At 41.6% G+C, this 23,414-nt stretch overlaps 1 protein-coding gene across 6 annotated transcripts in view; it reads right to left on the reverse strand.

The window, feature by feature from the left end:
• Prdm10 (PR/SET domain 10) overlaps window positions 1-23,414 on the reverse strand; it is a 96,604-nt gene that overhangs the window by 37,135 nt on the left and 36,055 nt on the right. For all 6 annotated transcript variants that reach the window (XR_012910048.1, XM_075966441.1, XM_075966443.1 and 3 more), the window contains exons 4-9: window positions 21,658-21,717; window positions 14,542-14,755; window positions 12,779-13,020; window positions 10,659-10,862; window positions 4,259-4,331; window positions 2,160-2,277 (exon numbers count right to left, since the gene is read on the reverse strand). Coding sequence is in view for 5 of the 6 variants with exons in the window: in XM_075966441.1 (XP_075822556.1) it covers window positions 2,160-2,277; window positions 4,259-4,331; window positions 10,659-10,862; window positions 12,779-13,020; window positions 14,542-14,755; window positions 21,658-21,717 (911 nt within the window). In the remaining variant the exon portion in view is untranslated. The remainder of the gene's footprint in view (window positions 1-2,159; window positions 2,278-4,258; window positions 4,332-10,658; window positions 10,863-12,778; window positions 13,021-14,541; window positions 14,756-21,657; window positions 21,718-23,414) is intronic.

Raw genomic sequence — 23,414 nt, forward strand, 5'->3', positions numbered from 1 at the left:
CCTTTCCACCACAGAAGACTGAACCTACAAACAAAACAATCCTCTCCCCTTAAATTATTTTTCTCATTTATTTTGTCCTAGCAATGAAGAGCTAACACAGTGTGGGGGGATTCATATAATATTAATAAGATCATGTTTCACTCTTCCATGCGGCTATTAAACAAATAAATATTTTTCCAGGATTTTTTTTTCTTATTTGCTTTTTTCTAAGATGGAGTCTTACTACGTTGCCTAGGCTGGCCAAAACTCCTGAGCTGAAGGGATCTGCCTCTGTCTCCAACTGACTTGTCACTACAGGCACCCAACACCTCACCTGGACTCCAGGAACTTTTAAAAGACTCTTTATTATGGAAAATTCTAGATATAGGTAAATGGAGAGAAAAGAAGAATGAGCCAATATATTCATACCCAATTTTAAGACTTATGAGCAATCTTATGCTATCTATATCCCCACTACTTCCCTACATATATACTCATTCAACTTCAGGCATTCTTTTAGCTGCAAGTACCTCCGGAAGCATCTCCAAATCCTAACAATTCTACATATGTATACATTCATATAAAAACATAATGCCATTATTACACATAAAAATTTGATAGTTGCTCATTGTTAGTAGAATATATCCAAAAGTGGAACTTTCCTGGCCGTGACAAATTTATTTTAACAGGCAGTTAGTAAACATTTTGTCTGTGTCATACACTATGCAAAGCACCAGAGATATCACAATACACGTGACAGCTGTTGCCCTCGAGATCTAGCAGAGACTGTAGGCCTGCAAACCAAAAGTCAGAGTGTGGTATAAAATGTTACACACTTAAAAGCCATGGACACACTTTTAGGGATACTCAAACCTGAGTGACTTGAATCTCATTGTGTTGTCCCCTCCCAAGACATTCACTCCTGTCACTCTTAGTATAAAGTTCCATTATCCCAAGTCCATGCACCGTCCACCTGAAATTATCTTCTCGCTGTCCAGATCACCATCTTTAGTACCCACTTCCAGCCCTGCCCTCTCTTCTTCCACAGCACACACTCCCAGAGCTACCTATCACTATCACTGTTTGCTTTTGATCCCCACTCCTATTGCGCTTATGTCCCCTGTGTTGATGTGTGTAAGGAAACCACAAGCCTGTGTCATTCAGCTCCCAGCCCTCTCTCTACCAGTACTGTCGTAGCTGGAAAACAGCACACACACTTGCTGTGGTCTCTTTCCTATTTTGTGACCATAAACCCAAGATGGGTACTCAGTGTTGCAGACAATTATATGGTTCCTCCCAAGACATCTTTTTGCCCATTTTTCAAAATATGGTTTTATGTCAGCTCCTCTTTCCAAGCCCTGTAAAAGTGGACCTGTCCCTTTACTACCACCCTTCTCTACATAAGTCTCACTTGACCTGCTCAATAAACTCTAGAGAGACTCCTTGTATTAGCTAGACTGAGGTTCTCAACGTACCCTGAAGGCCATCCATCATACTTTTCAGTAAGTTTAAATTTTGTACCATCTGATCTGGCTCTTGCCTACTTTATCCTACATGACTCTCCCCTGTCTCTTTTTTATATAGTGTAATTAAGCATATAATTTGTTCTTGTGAAGAAATGATAGTAGTGAGAAAAGTGTGAAAATCAGGGATGCATATTACTTCAAATGTATCTGCTGCCTTAAGATTCCCAATTCGGGGGGGGGGGGGGTACTGACTGTTCTTAAGAACACTGACTGTGCTTCCTAGGAACCACATGACTGCCAATAAAGGTCTCTAACCCAGTTCCAGGGATCTGACGCCCTCTTCTGGTCTCTGCCAGAGCACACATATGGTGCACAGGCAAGACACAAACAGATAAAAAATAAAAATAATAAACAGTTAAAAACATTCCTAATTCAGAATCTAGTTAAAAGAGATTTAACTAGGGTAAAAGAATCCCCTAATGCAGGTATGGATTATTATGGAAAAAAATTAACAGAAAATAAAGAAGAAGGTATTTCCCAAGGTATTCAGCAGCCTACTTGGTTATCTGTACATACATGCATTGTGTACACACACACATGTGCCCCCCAAACGCACACATGTGTGCACACACACATACACATATTTTTACACATCCAGCAATGGTTGAGAGCCATTAAGAACCAAGTCTGCGAGTCTTTGCCTCATATACCTACCTGGTAAACACGTCTAGTTTCTCATCATGAGAATTGAGGTGCTGCTGCAGTTGCTCTGAGCTGATGAACCGGCGATTGCACTCATAGCAGGGCCAATTCTTCTCTTGCTCTCGAAGGACTACAGCCATGAGAGAGAAATCATAATTTATGGCTCTGGTCAACAGACACCAGGAAGATACAGCTCCTGCTATCTCCACCGTCTTATTTCACTGTAGACAGCAACTACTATTTGAATTAATTTCCTGTTACCAAATCAGAGGCTGAAGTTTGGCAGAGAAGTGGTATTTAGGGTCTTGTTCTCTACAACTTTCATGTAAAACATCAAAGGATTCACACTATCACACCACCCTCGACACATAAAAAAAAATCTATAAAGGAGATCTGTGCTTAGATAACTTCCTGGTTCAAATCTAAGTCTCATAATTAAGGGAATGCCTTATCATAACAAACATCAATGTCCAATACAATCTAGCAAACGTCCAACCCTACCTTCCAAGCCTGAATTATGCGCACACCCCGTGACTCAGTAGCAATCCCTTTCCTAGCTGTACAGCCAACCAGAGTGTGCACAGACACCCCTAACACACACACACACACACACACACACACACACACACACACACACACACACGAGTAAATACAGCTGCACTCAACACAGTCACAAACTTCCAACAGTTGTATGCTGGAAAAAAATCTGATCACCCTTATGCCTGGGCCTTTGAATGTAACCTCTAAGTCATTGGAATTTCCTGAATGATAGGGCATTCTTTGTTTTCATTAGTACTACCTGACTTTTCCCTGAGATGGCTCAAGGTGGGAGCTGACCTGGCTGGAAAAACAGGACTTTATGATCAAAATTTCAGTGCTTTGAGCTTCCTGGTGCCAGTCTTAGACAAGTCAGGGAAAGGAAGCTAGAGACTGAGTTCAGTCACATGGTCAGCCGTTCCATGAGTCATGCCTATATAATAAAACCTCAATAAAAGCTCTGGACAACATTGAGCCTTTATGGTTGGGCACAACACATCACTACCCCAGGAGGGCTTATGTCTTGGGGACACAAATACTTCATTCTGAGACTCTGTATGTCTCTTTATTTGGCTGATCCTGGTGTATATCCTTTATTATAAAACTCTAATCATTGATTTAGTACTTTCCCAGGTCCCATGATTCATTCTAATAAATAATAAAGCCTACAAGGGTATGGGGAGTCCCCTAAATTGTGGCTAGAAGTATGAGGGGCATTGGGAACCACAGAACCTTGGAGCTGGTGTCTGAAGTGAGTCTTAAGGAAGACTATGCCTTCAACCCTTTCACCTATGAAATGTGACTTAAGTCTGAGTACTTACCATCATAAAACTAAATCTATAACAAGGTAGACAAACTGTTACTCAGTCAAAAGTAGAGAGACTAACAGCATTGATAATACAAAATTAACATTCTAGATAACAATGTGGATGTATTTTTAAACTATGTTCACCTAGAGGTTAGGGGTTTGGCTCAGTGGGAGAACACCTGCTGAGCAAGCCCAAGGCCTTAGGTTCAGTTCCCAGCTCCAGAAACAAAGAAAAGAGTATGTTCAGGCAAAAGATGCCCAAACACAAAAAATGTGCACGTAGCGCAACATGGTTTATGAACAATTCGCTAATAAGCAGTTAGTGCGGGATACTGGAAATCAGGACAGGACGCTTGGGGATTTTTTACACAGGTGTGTTCACTGTGAAAATTAACCAAGTGGGATACACTTCATTATCTGTGTATCTTTCTGTAGGTATATTATACTTCACATTATCACATTTACAATAAAAACAAGGTCAGTTCTTACCTTGCTATGTGTTCAGATATGATTAATTTCAGATGGGAATCTTCCTCTGACTCTAAGGTTCTCAATGGATAGTGGGAGGATTTCGTTATATTAAATACTATTTTCTAGTACCCAGGGAAGAAATGCAACGCTGTCATTGTAATTTGATCCTAGGATTAATCGGAGAAGTGTAGCTCTGAAGAAACCTACTCTTGGGAGATACACTGAGACGGGAAAATCAGATGCTACATAATGGTATTATATTCATGTAAAAAGGCACACGCAAAAGGCTAGGCACCTTTCCTTTCTTCTTCAGATATGTCATGGATTTTCTGGTTCACGAACTCAGCATAGGATGCAGCATACCACACCTGTAAGAACCAAGGACACCATCAAGACCCAACAGATGTCACCAGCTGTGCTTTGCATGCTTAAATGATGTCTCCTGCCTGCATGTGTGGGCATTTTAACTAGCACACCCGTTAACAACAGCAGCCACATTGGGCCCCCACGATACCTAGCAGGCAGATGGACCCATCAGGACATCTAAGATCCGGATGCATTGCCTGTTTTCTTCTTCCTTCTTAAAAAATGTTTTTGTTATTTAAAAACTTCACAAGGCTTAGTATCTTTACCTAAATAAAACATCCTTTTAAAGTTCTACATTTAAATATGGGATTTTTATACAACTGTAATCATAGACACTGTCACTCAGCTTAACACTGGAACCGCGGGTGGGACTATACCAAAAGCTCCTGTGTTCTCTGGGGCTGGTCTTCCTTTCTGTCCCCTTAGCTTCTGTTTCTGTTCATTCTCCCTGGCTGCCACCTTCCTCCAGCCCTGTCCCTCTACATATTGCTGCCCCTCAAAGCTTAGCCTAAACCCTGAGTCCTCTTAGTTTCCCCTGGTGTCATACCCATTTTCAACTAACTCCATGTTAATAATTCCTAAATCTCTCTTCTTATTTTTTTTATTTTTTAAATTTTTTACTCCCCCCCCCCGAGTCTCATGTCACCCCCCCCCCCAGGCTGGCCTCAAACTCAATAAGTAGTTGAGAATGGCCTTGAATCTCTGATCCTCCTGTTCCTAGGTCCTGAGTGCTGGGATTATAGGCTTATGTACCATATGCCATCTATGTGGATTGGAAGATTGAGCCCTGGAATTTGTGCATGCTTTGCAAACAGTCTACTGCTGAGCCCCATCCCCAGCCCTTTTATATTTTTAGACAGGATTTCACTATGTTGCTCAGACTGGCCTCCAACTTGTAATCCTGCTGCCTCAGCCTGCTGAGGAGCTATGATTCCAAGTTTGTACTGCCATGCTTAGCTTTATCTCTAATATTTAGGCAAGAATGGCTTTTGCTGTTTTGTTTCTGTAGTGCTGGAATGCAACCCCTTGTATGTACTAGCAAATAGTTCTACTGCTGCCAGCCTTCATCAGCTCCGATTTTAAATTGTGTACCTCCCAACAGGTACTTAGATTTAAAACCTAAGGCATCTTTTATTTCTCCATTTGCTTCAGTATCTTTATCAAGGACTGTCCTCAGATGTGACACACTATGTATGCAGTGTTTCAGCTACTAGATTCATTCCAATACCATCTCTTGCCTAGATTACCACCTCACCTTCTAACTACACTCCCTTCTTCCTTGAAATTCCCATTTCTGCCATAGTTGTCTTTCTTCTTCTTCCTCCTCTTCTTCTTTCTTCTGTTTATTTCATGTATATGACTATTTTGTCTGCATATCACATGTGTGCTTTGTCTGAAAAGACTATCAAAGACCCTGGAACTGGAGTTACAGATGGTTGTGAACCATCATGTGGTTGCTGGAAATGGAGACTGGGCCCTCTGTAAGAACAGCAAGTGCTCTTAACCCCTGAGTCATCTTTCCAGTCCCACGATGCTCTTCTTAAAAACACAATTGGGTTTTGTAGTATGGGTTTCCATTTGGCTTCTTGTTTTATGATAAACCTGAAAAGCATAATAATGATCTCCAAAGAACACTGTAATCTCCCTGCTACATTGCTACACACCAGCCCTTGTCACTACTTACAGCAGACCAAGAGGTTCTACCCAAACAAACCCAGAGCTTGAAAGCCTGCAGCTGTCCTGACTCCAGGAATGCAGTGTTGGTCCTTCCAGTTCTACCATCCCCAGCCTTCATCTCCTAGCCAGTCTTGCAATCCAGCAAACCCAAATTGGTCCTTGCCCTGTTACTTGCTCTCTTTGCACCATAACACTTACTCTACTTAATACTGTATGTTTACACCTTTCTGTTTACCTCTCCCTCTAGATACAAGTCTGATAAACACAGAGAAAGCCTGCTTTTTTAAATGTAGGAAACACACAGTATGTATTAACGGCTAAATGAGTTAATTGTGCATAATTTTATGTGCATTAAATATATGAGAGTATTTATATAAGGAGAACTTCTATAGCACAATATTTTGCACAATGTGTGTTCCACAATTAACTATGCCCCTCTGGTTATAGTTTTATGAAGTTTGTCATTTTCCTACTACAAGTCAGGCAGTGGTGGTGTACACCTTCAATCCCAGCACTTGGGAGGCAAAGGCAGGCAGATCTCTGAGTTTAAGGCCAGCCTAGTCTACAGAGTAAGTGCCAGGACTAACGCAGAGAAACCGTGTGTGTGTGTGTGTGTGTGTGTGTGTGTGTGTGTGTGTGTGTGTGTGTGTGTGTGTGTTGGGGGGGGACCAAAAACAAAACAAAACAAAAAAGATCACCTGGGCACTTTGCTGTTGTTAGAAGAGGAATCAGAAAGTATCTCATACCCTGGCACCCAACAGCCTTGATGCAACTAGTGCTAGTGGCCTGCTTCCCACTTCTGCACAGGCCTAGCCTGATCCCTTAGGCTGTCCTTGCCTCCTCCTGGGCTAAGTGACTTGTACACAATTGCTAAGCGATGCAAGCAAAGCCCCCAAATCTGTCATTTCCCTCAAGAATGGATTCAGGAATAAAAACTTAAAAGCAACACAAGGTTGGTGAGCATCTGCTGGCTCTCACTAAGGCACCAAGCAGAATCGTCAGGAAGTTCCTGATGGTTTGATCAGAGACCTCATTAATTTCCATGCACAATTCAACTCAGGAGAAAGTCAAACAAATGGGCAAATGCAGTGTCCAGCCTTGCAGACAGGACAGCAGTGTGTGGGCAAACACTCCAGAAGCAAGAGTGTGATACTTACTTTGAAAATATTTCAGGATGTCCAACACTGTGGGCTAGCCTGTAATCCCAGCACTGGGAGGCTGTGACAAGATAGCTAGGCAGTCTGAAAACGGGAGGGCTACACAGTGAGTTCCAGGCCATCAGACATATACAGTAAGACCCTGTCTTAAAAGAATAGTACTTGGGGCTCAATGTGCCCAATTATTCATGCACTGGTGGAGCATAATTTTTAATTGAATTCTAATCAAATATAAAGTAGTTTCTTTTATAATGATGAAAAAATCATTTTATTGATTTTATGAAGGAACTGTAAAAGAAAAATTGACAACAATTTTCTTAATGGAGCATCTTAAAAGCTGTTACGTCATTTTGTGATATTTATTTATTCATTAGGTATACAATATTCTGTCTGTGTGCATGCCTGCAGGCCAGAAGAGAGCACCAGACCCCATTACAGATGGTTGTGAGCTACCATGTGGTTGCTGGGAATTGAACTCAGGACCTTTGGAAGAGCAGGCAATGCTCTTAACCACTGAGCCATCTCTCCAGCCCCAAGCTGTTATGTCTTAGAGTCGGGAAATAAAGTATTATTGTGTTCTAATATATCTAGTTTTATCTTTTTTTGTAACTGTTTCCTCAGATCAACTGAAGGATTTGTCTCACTTGGACAAGACTATTTTTGTACTGACTCATAAATACTCATACTCTACAAAGGAATCTAACTCTATATCCAAAGTCTGTTTTGTTTACTTTAGTGTGTGTGTGTGTGTGTGTGTGTGTGTGTGTGTGTGTGTGTGTGTGTGTATACACCTGTGTTCAAGTGCAGGAAGGGATATGTGTACAACAAAGGTCAGAAAATCCTTCAGGAGCTGGTTCTATATTGCCACCTTGTAGATCTAGGAACTGAACTCAGGTCACCAGGCCTGTGTCTAAGTGCCTCTCTCTACCAGTCCCTGGTGTCTGATTTTTGTTTGTTTGTTTGGTTGGTTGGTTGGTTTTGTTTTGTTTTTTGAGACAGGGTTTCTCTGTGTAGCTCTGGTTATCCTGGAACTCACTCTGTAGACCGGGCTGGCCTGGAACTCAGAGATCCACCTTCCTCTGCCTCCCATTGCTGGGATTAAAAGCATGTGCAACCACTGTCCGGCTTGATGTCTGTGTTTTAAAACCTTCATCTTTATTATACCTTACCCATTTATTTCTGCTAATTTAAAGTAACAAAGATAGTAACTCATATCTTCTGTGATGCTGAGGATTCTAACTTATAATGTTACACACAATAGGCAAGCATTCTCCAACAAGCTATAGTTGAGCCCTTTAAGCACTTTTCAAATTATTGAGAAATTATTTTAACAGGTCTTTACTATTTGTTTCTTCCAAACAAGGTCTCTTCCTGCATTTCTCTGTATGCATATAGTGAGGCTGAATGTGAAAAACACTCTTCCAATTTTTACATGTAAACATACAAATTGCATTACAAAAATCTCCATTCAATTGCTTCCTTGATTGGGATCCTTCTTTCTTTTCTTTTCTTTTCTTTCTTTGAGGCAGGGTCTCCCCATGTAGCCCTAGCTGGGCTATAACTAGCTATGCAGACCAGCCTGGTACTGAACTCTGCCTCCTAGTGCTGAGATTAAAAGCATCCACCACCACACCCAGCCTTGTTTTATTTTGTTGTAGTGCTAGGTATCAGATCCAGAGTGTTGCTTATGCTAGGCAAGTACTCTACCACTGAGCCAGATCCACCGGCCTTGGTTATTTATTATACCTAACTATTCTAATTTGGTTCTGTCCATCATTACCCCTGTAGTTCTATCTGCTGTTTCCAAAGAGAGAACAGAACTCAGGATGCAGCTCAGTGGTTCTATACCCAGCACCTAGAGAACAGGGGATGGAGGGAAAGTGAGCAAAATGGTATTTCCAAACTAGAAGCATTCTTTTCAGGCCTTTTTCTTTATTACAAATGTGTTAGAAGCTACACTTGGTATTATGCACCTGTAACCCCAGAAGTTGGGAGATGGAAGGAGGAGACTAGAAATTCAAGGTTATTTCTTAGCTACATAGCGAGTTAGAGGCCAGCCAGAGCTACATAAGGTCCTATCTCTTAAAGGTGTGAGTTCTAGTAGACTGGCCACAATCCAGTGGATGCCCATGCCCCAGCAGAAACGGAAATCAACGGGTTATTTATTAACTGTTTTGTGGGGTAGGGAGATGCAGTCCGAGCTGAAAAGAGCTAATGGGAGGAAGTGGGAGTGGCTATGGCCAAAGTGCGCTGCATGAAATTATCAAAGAATTAATAAAAGTATTTTTAAAGACTCTAATGCAAACAAACAAAACTTCTATGTCAATTGAGCATAGTGGCATATGCCTATAATAACAGTACTCGGGAGACTAAGACTAGGAGAATCTTAATTTAAGGCCAGCCTGAGCTGTGCAGGGAGACCCCACAGGCTGGGAGTATAGATGAGGGGGTGACTGCTTGCCTGTCATGTACAAGTACACAAATTCAATCCCCATCAGTGGAAAAGAATAAAAAAAAACAATGTTCATCTACATATAGAATCGTAGCACAATTTTTATTATGTCATTGAGTTCATAAATAAGTTCTAACAATTATTCCCCAAAATTATTTCTGAAATCAGAAGCCAGCACATAAATTCTTTGAAAAAGTTAAGTTTTTATTTTATTTTTTTATTTTTCTTTTATTTATTTGTTTATTTATTTATGGTTTTTCAAGGCAGGGTTTCTCTGTAGCTTTGGAGTCTGTCCTGGAACTAGCTCTTGTAGACCAGGCTGGCCTCTAACTCACAGAGATTCACTTGCCTCTGCCTCCCGAGTAATGGGATTAAAGGCATGCACCACCACCACCCAGCTGAAAAAGGTTTTAGATAAAGAAAAGGAATCTTAGACGTACGTCTGAATTCCATTTTACAAAATCTCCCATTTCTCAATTCTTCCTTAGTACATACAATGGCACGCAACTTCAGTCACCCCAGCACCATTACCAGCTTCCTCACCACAGTTATTCAATGCCTTGCTGTAGGCCCTTGAAGAACACAAAAGTGACCTATTTCCATACTGTTTCATTGACAGGTTATTGAAAGTATTCATCACACAGTACAGTTAGCCCTGCTGATTCAGGGTTCTGACAACAACAGAATGAAAATATATGAATAAAATCACTATCCATACTGAAGTGAAGATTTTGTCATTATTCCTATACATTAAGTATAATGACTATTTATGCAGCATTTATTTAGCAGTAGATATTATAAATAGTCTAGAAATTATCTGAGACACCTGGGAGGACAGACATGGGCTCTGTACATATACTTTCATAAGAGACTTGAACATCCACAGATTTTTTTTTGTAATTGTGGGGGAGAGGGATCCTGGAAGCAAAAAGGAAGGCTGAAGTCACCCAATAAAAAAAGAATAACCAGGAAAGGATCCTTCTATAGAAAAGAGCCCTTATCACCACTCTGGCTAGCAGGCTGCTGAGGATCCAGTTCTGTACCTTCAGTTCCTGCTTGGGCTCCACGTTCTTTATTGTCGTGTAATACACATGGTGGCCATATTGGTAAGCTACCAGGTTCTGTTCTAAGTGGTTCTGGGCTGGGCGCACAAACATCATCCAGTTACAAAGGGTCTCATCAGACAACTCAAACCACAGGTCTTCATGCAAATCCCTGTCTTTTCTGTCTCCTTTATCAAGAGAAACCTGTAACCAAAGAGAAGATATACTGAACTGGAGTCCTCTAGAAAAGCAATACACCTTCTTAACTGCTGAATCCCTCCGGCCCTGATGAGCTATGCTTTTCTTTTAAATATAGTTTTAGTTTGTTTTATGTGTGTGCCTGAGTGTTTGACAGTGCACCACATGCAAGGAGCCCACAGAAGTCAGAAGGAGCACAAGATCCCCTGGAACTGCCATTATAGATGATTGTAGCTGCCATGTAGGTGCTGGGAATAAAACCCCGGTCCTCTAAAAAAGCAGCAAGTGCTGTTAACCACTGAGCAGTGTTCCTCCACTGCCATTTTCTGTGAACTATTCTTTACCACAAAGAATGCCACAGGTTAGACCCATTCCAAGACTAAAAGTGTCTTAGGCAACCATTCCAGCACACACAGAGTACATATAGCCACAGGCTTCTCTGTATGCTGGTTAAAGTCTTCCTTTGGGATTTAGGGTCTGGATATGTAGCCCAGGCTACCCTGGAATTCGCAATCCTCCTGCCTCAGCCTCACAACTGCTGGGATTATAGATGTGTGCCACCACACCCAGCTCTAAAGTAAAAATTTTTTTCAGCTAGGCTCTCATGTAGCCCAGGTTAGCCTCAAACTCACTGTGTAACCAAGAATGACCCTGAACTTCTGATCTTCCTGTCTCTGCATTTTGAATGTTGGGATTACAGGATAGACTGGACCACGTAAGCACATCTGCAGCCCTCTACCATCATTTTGTTTAGAATAGAAAATACAGTTGGGCATGGTCGCATGTGCCTTTAATCCCAGCACTTGGGAGGCAGAAGTAGGTAGAGCTCTGTGAATTTGAGGCCAGTCTGGTCTACATAGGAAGTTCCAGGGAAGCCAGGGCTACAGAGAAAAACCTCACAGGGTTCCGTTAAGAATTTAATTTTATGTCCCCCCCACCCCAAGCCCTAAAAAAATTCATTCAGGAATCCTATATCCTGATTCCTCAGAATATGACCACATCTATGTCAAGACCTTTAAAGAGGTGATTAAGTTAACATGGCTGGCACTGTCAGGGAAGGCTATAATCCAATAAGAGGGAATATGAAGACAAACACAGGGGCAGAACCTGTGAGGACACAAAGTGGCAGGCATTTGAAAGCCAAGAAGAGACACTGCAGAAACCAATCTTGCCAACATCTCGATCTTTGCCTGGCAGTCCTCAGAGCTTTGAGAAGTACATTTCCATTATTTAAGCTACACAGCAGGTTTGTGCAGTGTGCATATGTATGTACATGCGTGTGTGAACCAGAGGGTGATATTGGGTATCTTCCTCAACAGCTCTTCATTTTATTTTCAGGCAGTGGGCCCTGAGCTTGTTAATTCAATTCAACTAACCTGCTCCTAGGATCCCGCCTCCACCTCCAGATTACTGGAACTACACATGGGTCATCATACTTTCCAGGCTTTTTTTTTTCTTTCCAGGCTTTTTATTATTATTTACTGAATGTGTGTGAGTGTTTTGCCTGCATGTATGTCTGTGCATCACGTGAATGCCTGGTGCCTATAGAAGCCAGAAGAAGGCATTGGATCACCTAGGACTAGTATTCTAGATGTTCGGAGCCACCATACGGGTGCTGATGGTCTCAATTCTGGTCCTTGTACTTGCATGGTCAGTGCTTTATTCCCACAAGCGTCCTGTGATGTTTTAGGATGAAAGCCCAGCATATTACTTCTAGCTCCCAGGACTACTTATCTCCAAATGACAAGGCCTCAAGCAGCAGCCACTACCATCTCTAGGTTTATTGAGGGCAAAGAGCAAGCTTCCTAAGCAACTTAAAGCATGCCAAGAAAATTACTAGCAAATAGTTGGTTTGAGGTGGAAACAGATGAGTGCCTCTTGGAAAGTCTTAGCGAACAAGGAAGTGGGAGAAAACCCATTACCTTGAGATGAATGTAGCAGTCTTTCAGCTCCGACCCCCTGACCAGAGGCCCCTCTACAGGGCCAAACTGGGTGCGCTTAGGAATCCGTCTTTTGGAGAACACTCCCCCAAGGAACCTGTCTATGTAGAGGACCAGAGGCAGACTCGCCCTTGCCCGAGTGAGCACAGGCCGGTTAGGGATCGGATGCAAGGGGCCATGCTTTGGGCACACAGAAGAATGCGCGTTGTTACACTCTTCACACCCTGCAAGAGAAAGCTTGAAAAAGTCAAATGCCTCAAAATTTCTTGATTCAACAATAAAAGGGATGACCTTTAAAAAAAAAAATCCCAAACCAACGTTTTCAGGCCAAACTTCAGTTAACCCCTACAAGGGTTCCGTCATCTCACGGTAAGGCATTACTTTCAACAGCCCAGCAAGAATGCTGGGATTTCCTCCTACATCATGCTAATCCCTTATACCTGCTAAAGGTAATATGCAAGTCATGACTTATCTCCCTGCTGGATAGTGGTTCAAACAGTAGACACAATTTACAAATCAATTATAAGAAAAAAAAGAAAAGAAAAGCTTACTAGTTAAATGTTGAGAAATCTGATGAGACAAAATTATTTTAACAAAGCTGTTGGGGAGTCAACCCAAATCCACTTCCTCTCAGTGAATTTGAGAATCTATAACAGGCTAAAGCAAACGGTAATTGTCCATGTCAGGTTGCAAGGCCAGAGGATGCTACACTGAGCATCACCAAAACGGTATTACTCAGACGGCACCTTTAGTTTAGCCCTCGGGACACATTCTCAGCTCAGGCTGAATTCTCCATTTGCCTCAAGCCAGGCTGGTATGCTCACTCCCTCTGCCAGAGGAGCTCAGAAGATATACTCAGGGCCACAAACCAGAGGAACCAGGCCGAACAGTTCATACTCATCACGTCACACCCCCTCTGGCTATGTGATGACCTGGTTTAGAGATTCACAATTTCTATACTTTTCAAGTAATGGAGACTAACTTTGTATTAATATTTATAAGATAAAGTAGGTTTCTGTTTTCTGTGCATTTGATTAAAGAGTTGCCTTGAAAACTTGTAAATTCAAAGAAAAACAAAATGAAGTTCTTTGTTACATGGGGCTGAATACTGGCCCCACACAGAAAGCTTTACCAACACAGAAATCCTAGGAGGCAAGTGCAAAGCCGCCAACTCTAAAGGGCCTTAGTCACTTGAGTAAATGAGGTCAGTCTTTGCCACGTGGGCACAAAAATCCACAGAAATAAACAATGAGTTGGTAGGTAAACACAGAGGCCTGAGCGGGCAGGGCAGAAGGACAGTTTTGGTGAGGCCAGCTACCCAGAGCTAGAGTCCAGACCTTCAAGGCACTCACAGTTATGATCTTGAGAAAGAGGCCAGCCTATAAAAGCTGTGGAGTGTATCTGTGCTCCAATGCCTGAGAACATGTAAGTATTCTTAAACGATTCCATGAAAGAAACAAGCAACACAATGCAAAGACCCAACCTAGGCCAACTCGGTGTAGCAATTTCAGAGCCCAGGTGTGGATGCCTGGTTGTCCACTCACTTGACCCTGGACAGGCACCTAACCACCTCTGGGCTCCAGATTCTTTATCAGTAAAGAGAAAAAACAAAAACAATGGTCATGACTTCCTTCCAGGCTGCTGGGAAGACAGAGATAACGAGCTGGTATATGGGATGGACAATTGCTGTGCACATATTTACACTCACACACATCTTCCTGGGAGAGTCCAGGGCGTGCACTTACACAAATCATGAGGGTCAAAAGGCCGGGGTGGGTCAGGCTGCCAATCATCCACATCAGTGTCTTCAGCATCCTCTTCCTCTTCTTCCTCCGAATCCTCATCCTCATCTTCTTCCTCATCCTCTTCCTCTTTTGCATCTAGTCTAGCAATTGGGTTCTGCAGAGTTGCCAGAGGGTCAGGGTCGGAACCATCCACGCTCTCAATGGAAGGTAGCACCTGGTTACGTACAAGTAATGAGGCTTGGACATAAACTTAAGGGACAAAGCAAGCAGGTACCTCTTTTAAGTCAATTGGGACCCACATGCACGCACAACAAACACACACTTGGCAGGATCTATTTTTTACACTAGTTTTTTGCAAGAGAAGTTTCTGAAGAAAAGTGTGCTTGCCTTTCAGATGTCTAATGCCCTTATCCTTTAAGCTCCACCCTCCCTCCTCCCCTTCTGTCCCATATCTGGGCAGACTGAGAAGCCTTGGTCTCTCTTTGACACACACAGGTTCAATCTAGTTTGAATTTGAATCTAACAGGTTCAAATCTAGTTCCTCTCCTTGCTTGTATAAGACAATTCACATTGGCTTAATGGACCTATTCTACCCTCCCTCCAGATACATCAAGTGCACACACAGCATTTTTCCATTGCCTCCTTCAGAGGATATGTGTGGGAATTTCAGTCTTCATATATGGGGCAAGAGTCCCTCATTCCTTTTAGAAGTGACTACCAGTCAGGGAAGGGAATACATGGCTTTTTCAATTACTTTGCTTTTTTAGAAACTTGTATGCTTGTGTGATGTACACATATATATGTGCATGAGTGGGCACACTTGCCTATGCATGAGTATGTGGGAGTTAGATATAAACATTGAGTTGCTGCTTTGCTTTGGTTTTTTGAGACAGGACTTCACTGTGTCAGCACCCTAGCTGTCCTATAACTAGTTCTGTAGCCCAAGCTGGTTTTGACCTTACAGAGATCCACCTGCCTCTGACTCCCAAGTTCTAAGATTAATGGCATGTACTATCACTTCCTGGAAAGGTTTTTTTTAATCACTCTCCATCTTTTTTTAAAATTATAAATATATACATGAATCAGGTGCCCACAGAGGCCAGAGATGCTGTATCCCCCTGGAACTAGAGTTATAGGTAGCTATGAATCACCTGATGTGGGTGCTAGGATTTGAACTTGGATCCTCTAGCAGAGTAGTATATGTTCTTAGACACTGAGCCAAGCCATCAATATCCCACTTAATTTTTGAGGTAGGGTCTATTATAGAACCTGGAGCTCATTAATTCAGCTAGACTGGCTGGCCAACAAACTCCTGATACATATCTACTTGTCTCTGATGCTGGGGTTACAGGCACAGGCACCCACCACCATTCCCATTTTTATGTGGGTTCTAAAACCCAAACTGAAGTTTCATGCTTATACAGCAAGAATTTTTGCCACTGAGCCATCTCCCCAGTCATGTTTGTTATTTTTCAGAAACAAAATTACTATGTTGCCCAGGCAAGCTCTCCAAACTGCTAGAGTCAAGTGATCCTCCTGTCTCCTAAGTAGCTGGGACTAGTTCATTTTACCTTAGTGTTTTGTTTTGTCTTGTCTTCAGCACTAGGAAGGGAACCCAGAGCTTTCTACATACTAGGCAAATGTTCTACCACTACACTACATCCCCACTTCACTTTTAAAACTAAATATAGGGTATAACAAGTCAGTACAATTTCATAGCTGATAGCTCTCCTTTGAAACACTTGGAGAGGCTTAAGTGTTTTGGAAAGAATGAAAGAGGTAAGTGTTTTCTTGTACTCGAGTTAGTGTTGCAAGGAAGCAAACATTTGGGTGACATACAGGATTAAAGTTGCTCAACACATATGCAGAAAACAAATGTCACCCTACAAAATGGGTGCTAAAGCTTTATAAACTACCTGGTCATGTTCAACCCATGTCCTTCTTAGTCACTGCATCATTTAAATGTTCCCTCTCCTTTTTTCTTTATCTCCCCATATGCAGTTTTCCTCTGCTAGGATGCTATTCCCTTGCCTGCCTTCTAAATGCAACCATGTTCTAATTCCCAACAAGTCACATCTGGTGCCCTGACCCTCCTGTGCTTTGAAAATCAGCAGCAGTTGGAGACAGAGTCTAGTTCTCCAAGAACTCTGGGTCTCATTTCCTCCCCCAGGCAGCCAGAACATTTAGGAACAGCCTAATGACATCTCCCCACACACATCTTCTGTTGTCAGAACCTAGGCCTTTTCCCACAGGACTCGATTTAAAAAAAAAAAAGTCTAGGGGCTGGAGGGATGGCTCAGCGGTTAAGAGCACTGCCTGTTCTTCCAAAGGTCCTGAGTTCAATTCCCAGCAACCACATGGTGGCTCACAACCATCTGTAATGAGATCTGGTGCCCTGTTCTGGCCTGCAGGCATACATGCAGACAGAATACTGTACACATAATAAATAGATAGATAGATAGATAGATAGATAGATAGATAGATAGATAGATAGATAGATATTTTTTATTTTTTTAAGATTTATTTATTTATTATGTATATAACATTCCACCTCTATGTATGCCCGCACGCCAGAGGAGGGCGCCAGATCTCAGTACAGATGGTTGTGAGCCACCATGTGGTTGCTGGGAATTGAACTCAGGACCTCTGGAAGAGCAGCCAATGCTCTTAACCTCTGAGCCATCTCTCCAGCCCCTAGATCTTTTTTTAAAAAGCCTAATCTTCCCATGATTCAAATATCCAAGGACTCAGAATTCCTAATTCATCCCATCATCTTTCATACAGCCAGACTTCCAGCTGATTATCTTGCCTGTTTATTCCCTAGCGAGTTTACATGTCTTTTCTGTTGCTGTTTTGTTGTTTTTTGAGACAGGGTATCTCTGTGCTGTCCTGAAACTTGCTGTAGACCAGGTTGGCCTCAAACTCACAGAGATCTGCCTGCACTGCCTCCTGAGTGCTGGGATTAAAGGCATGTGCCACCACCACCCAACTGAACTCATGATTCTTGTTACCACCTCCCAAGTAGATGAGATAACAGGTATGCACCTGCTTGCATGGCCTGCGTGTGTTTTAACATACATTCATTTAACCCAAAGGCCACAACTTTAACACAACATTCTATCTCTGTATACCTCGGGGACTTTCAGAAAATTTTTTTTATGAGGGAGGGGAAGGAAATAGGAAGAAACTCTGCCTCAGCCTCAATAAATATAGCACAGTCATCTCCTAAAGGTGAGGAGAGGAACGGGATTTCTGGCAGTGCAGACTCAGCCTCCTCAGCACAACCTGCAAGGAAGCAGCTCCCTTTTCCCTTGAGCAGTCTGCTACACTGCCCTCCACTCTAGGCCACTTACACTCGGTGCTGGTATTAGGGATGCATGTCACCACACATTGAACCACAGCACACATAACCTCTGCTCCTTGTAAAGTCTTCTTCTCTCTGTAGAGTCCACCAAAAAGATGCACTAAGCAACTCAGAGTTACTCTAAAGTTACAGCAGTAAGTTTTCTCGATAGATAAAGTTACGAGAATTCTGTTTCAGCAAGGTTGCCTGTGGCTTGGACACTGCTAAGAAAGCCGGCATGGGAACAGTGACAACCTTTCCCTCTCCCCATTTCTGCATTAACTTTGAGGACTGGTGCTGAAGCAGGTGCAAACACAGAATACCTGAAGCACAATCACTATGGAAAAAGCACGAGAGGCATCAAAGAACATTTCTTTTGTAAGAACTGTCTATTTGTAGTTAGCACCGACCTGAACGCACAGTGGGATGGTCTGCAAATTAGTTTAATTCAAGTTCACCTGGTATTCACTGAGCACTAGGTATGCATCTAAGTTCCACTGAGATGAGGTATGTTATCAGGCCCTAAGCTGCAGACACGAAATTCAAGTTCTGCCACTACTTGGTTTTTCCATCGTGTCACAACAGCCCCTGAGGAATTTAGTCTATTCAAGGAAGGCAGCAGAGGAGATAAATACCCCTACCTCACCCCTCCTTGAATGCTAGGCAACAAGTTAATGCATGCATGTTCCTGGTAATGGTCAGGCTGTGGGTAAGGGACCCGTGTGCACCTGGTTTACAGAGAATAAAGGAATTTAAAATGAGGCTGTTAGTCCTATATATTTTACCACTGTAAATCAAACACAGCAAAAGGAAAAAGAATTCGCTAAACTTAATGTACACTTTCTTCGCACTTAACGGCACCCTGTGATTAATCCCAAATGTACACAACGCATTTCAGGACACAATTCATCTGAGAAGAGAAACAGAAAATGACACTGGACAGCAGTGAATATGACAGAATGCTTTGTGACTCCTACTGAGCCCAATTATCAGGGAAGCATATTTTCTTCTCTGTGTGTGGGGAATCACACATGCTCACTTTTGGGAATAAAGAGTAGTGGATGCTTCCATATCTGCACATCACTGGTACCTCTCCTAAAGACAAAGGAATGAATACATAAGAAGGGCTTCAAACAGATCTTCTCATCACTAAAGACAAAAAAGAAACCTTTCAGCTAAGGCAGGAAGGCAGGAAGAAGGCAGGAAGGAAGGAAGGAAGGAAGGAAGGAAGGAAGGAGGGAGGGAGGGAGGGAGGGAGGGAGGGAGGGAGGGAGGGAGGGAGGGAGGGAGGAAGGAAGAAAGGAAGAAAGGAAGAAAGGAAGAAAGGAAGAAAGGAAGAAAAGAAGAAAAGAAGGAGAGACAGCGACAGATAGAGATAGGGATATAGCTCAGTGGTAGATTGTGTGTTCCACAGGTTCAAGGCCCTAAACTTGATCCCAGAATGAAGAAGAGGATGAAGAACAAACTCTAAGCCAACAACTACAGTCACACTAACTTATAATACCAGGGTTCACAGAGCTATCTAAGCACAACTTTCCTTTCATACAAAACATCAAAGGATCAGATTGGTTCTGGAGATTGAGGAAGATGAAGGGCCCTTTGAGTTGCAAATGGGAACAAACCCATCAATTAAAATATGTCTCAATAGTAAAACAACAAAATATAATTTGTCATATCAGATTGGCAAAATTTGAAAAGAATGTAAATATGCCAGTGGTAGAGTGTTGAAAATGGGCATTTTCATGTAGTTGGCAGAAATATAACTTTCCTCAATATGACAGAAGCAATTTACACAGAACTGTCACAATAGTCTTTTTAAACCAGGCATGGTGGCTCACATCTATAATCCCAGACCATGAGAGGCTGAGGCAGGAGAATAACATATTTGAGGCCAGCTTAGGCCACACAACTAAGACACTGTCGCAAACAAACACAGTTTTCTTACTCATAAGGACAAATCTCAAAAGTATTAAACAAACCAATGCAACAAGCTTTATATATGTGCCATTTAGACTCAAAACACCAACCAATCTCCCGTACGCTTTACTTCCCACAATTATTGTGAATCAAAACCTATACATTATATGTAGGCTGTTATCTTTAAATAGTTCAGTGTGTGTATATGTATTTACATACAATGACCTTTATAGTTTAAATATTATCATTTCTAAAAACTGAAATATTCTTTAGTATAATTAGAAATCCACTAGTACTACCATTTTTCCAAATTGTCTCCCTCTCTTTTTACACTTGATTTTATCAAATCAGGATCCAAATGGAAAACATATACAGCATTTACTTACTGAGACATCCAAAACTGTTAGTTCCCCTCCTCTTCTTGTCTCATGCAATTTATTTATGGGAAAAGTCAGGGGATATAGTGGGAGAATGCTTATACAAACTAAAACAAAACAAAACAGCAACAAAACCCAAACAGGTTATATGGCTGAGATGTAGCTCCGCTAACACATGTGTGCACAGCATGCACAGAAGCCCTGGGTTTGATCCCCAGGACACATATACTGAGTGTGATGATGCATGCCTGTAATCCCAGCAGCACACAAGAAGTGAAGGTGAGAAGATCAGAAGTTCAAAATCATCTTGGGCTCCATAGTAAGTTCAAGCCCAGCAGCTTAGAATACATGAGACCATCTCAAAAACAAAAACAAAACAAAAAACAAAAAGTAAAACTAAAAGACTCCAGACCATTTCTCCTGGAGTCCATGGGCTAGATTTTACCAGTAAGTCTTGCATGCCTTTTGACTTGTTCAGTTTGTCTACCATGCATCCTGTCAGCTGCAGAACACTCTCCAGACTTGGTCATATTTGGGTTTGATTTTCTGGGATGAATACTTCACACAACATGACACAATATATACAGCACTAGGAAGCATATAATAAACAGTCATCTCTCTTCCGTCATAGGAAAGCCACTTGCTACCATCTGGTTTGTCCATGAAAACACTTCCCATCACAGCCTTTTCCAGGCTACTGTTGACAGCAACCTTCTAGAACCATACTTCATCAGGGGATGAAAATGGCACTATGTTTGCTGTCTGGAAAAGAAATTTCTCTTTCAAGTAACTCCAAGAGTGTCCATGGTGACAGACTTGCCAGCTTTCAGAAGGTATAATGTTGTATCAGTCTTTGTCTCTCTTTCCACATCACTCCTGACTCAGAGCCTAGCTACGGAGTTCAATCCGGCTTAGAACCTGTGACTCTCCAGCCTGCGACTCCCTGGCCTCTGCCTCCCAAGTGCTGGTATTATAGTGATACCAGATCCCCACCACCACCAAAAGACACTTTTTAAATTTATGTCATTCTTGCTGGGTGGTGGTGGGGCACACCTTTATTTCAGCACTCAGGAGGCAGAGGCAGGTGGATCTCTGTGAGAAAAAAAAACGTATCTCACTCTTTTATTGGAAAACTGAACAAATATTCTGTTTGTTTGTCTGATACAAAGACTCATTATTTTGCCCAGGCTGGTCTCAACCAGAAGGACTCAGCCAATTGTCCTGTCTCATCTTCCCAGCATAGGCTTACTTCTTAAAACTTCCTTAACCAAACACTTCTTACTGACAAGCTATTACAATATACTGACAGCACTGTGTTAGTATTATATTCTGTTTTGCTTTGTTTACATTAAAGAAGTTAGATAGTGTACATTAAACAAACAAGCAAAGACTCAGAGATAGCATAAAGGTAGAAGGACACCGCAGCAACATGACAGCCACTGTATTAGTCCCAAATGATACAAAGGGTTTTTGTTTTACCTGTTGAGCTGTGGCATCTTGCTGGACATAAGCTACCTGAGCTGGGTCTGTAAACAGAGTCTAAAGAAAAACAAACAAACCTATCAGTAGATCTTTAGACACAGGAAAATTACTCTGCTCAGTACCAACTCTTAAGAGAGTTATCTGGAGTCACAGTTAGTAATCTTTTATTAATGCAGGAGATAAAGACAGTGTTCTTGCACTGGCCTGGAGTCTTTACTTCAAAGGGCTCTGGAGATTAAATAAACAGCCATCCCAAAAGGCTAACATACTCACTATTCTACTCTCAAGCAAAGCCTCTCTTGAGGCTGAATGTCACAGCTAATAAAAAGGCACGACATGAAAACATAAAAGACACGTCATGAAGAAAATACACCACTCACATTGAGCCCTACTCACAGAGGAGATTTGTGAGTCAGTAAAAATGGATTGAGAGTTGGGAATTACAGAGGCATATCAGGAACACAGGCTTATAAGCCTTTACAATATGAACACTTGTTTGTCATCAGAAAAGTAGAAAGAACATATATACCCACAGGTTCTTTAGGTTAGATTCTTTCTTTTTTTTTTTTTAAATTTTTCCAAACAGGGTTTCTCTGTGTAGCTCTGGTTGTCCTAGAACTCACTCTGTAGACCAGGCTGGCCTCAAACTCACAGAGATCCACCTGTCTCTGTCTCCCAAGTTCTGAGATTAAAAGTATATGCCACCACTATCTGGCCATAGGTTCTTCCTTTTTTTTTTTTTTTTGATAAAGCCAGCAGGTATAATAATTATAATAAAGAAACTTAATCATTATAAACACATAGCAACTAGAGGAAAAATGTCCCTACTATTACAGCTCAGATAAGGTTAGCATCTGCAATCCAGAAAAATAGTCTCACTGCTACATCTTTTGAAAGACTTTAATTTGTCCAAGACTTTGGTAAACCTATGGGACTCAAATAAAAACTGGGCCACACAGAGAACCCCTGTATAGAAAAATATAAAAAAGAAAAAAGAAAGAAAGAGAAGAAGAAAGAAAGAGAAAAAACTGGTTAAATCTGAATTCCAGAGGAACATAAAGAAAAGCTGTAGAAAGTTAAAATTTCTTCACTTTGACATTTAAAATATTATCAAACTTCAAACATTTAGTAACATAATAATAAACCAGCAGTTAAGTACAGACCATCTTTTACATACACTCTCTGGCAAGTTCATTTCTATATACACTAGAAATGTATTCATGAAGGGAATCTTATTTTTTCTTAGAAGTGATATGAGCCTCTTGATGAACACAAGGACAATTTTATCATAAGGATCCTACTATGAAAATATACATTAAAAAAATGAAGCCAGGCAGAGTGGCAAGTGCTTTTAATCCCCGCACTTAGGAGGCAGAGGCAAGTGTATTTCTATGGAGGTAAGTGGATCTCCGTGAGTTCGAGGCCAGCATGAACTACATAATAGTGAGTTCCAGGACAGCCAAGGCTATGTAGAAAAACCCTGCCTCAAAAATAAATAAATAAATAATACTGTTTAGTGGCTGACACTACAGAACACTGGTAAAGCATGCACTTAGCACGATAAAGGTCTGGGTAAAAAGGCAACACAAAATGAAGAAATAATAGTAGTACAATATATTGCAAACTTACTATATCCTCAGCCTTTATTAGTATGTGTGAGTATGGTAGTGAGGGTTGTGCATATGTGCTGTAAGTAATACATATGTATGTATGTAACACATAAATACTTTGTACATTGTAAAGTGTCAACAATA

This window comes from Microtus pennsylvanicus, chromosome 3 (assembly GCF_037038515.1).
Source record: "Microtus pennsylvanicus isolate mMicPen1 chromosome 3, mMicPen1.hap1, whole genome shotgun sequence".
Classification (NCBI taxonomy): domain Eukaryota; kingdom Metazoa; phylum Chordata; class Mammalia; order Rodentia; family Cricetidae; genus Microtus; species Microtus pennsylvanicus.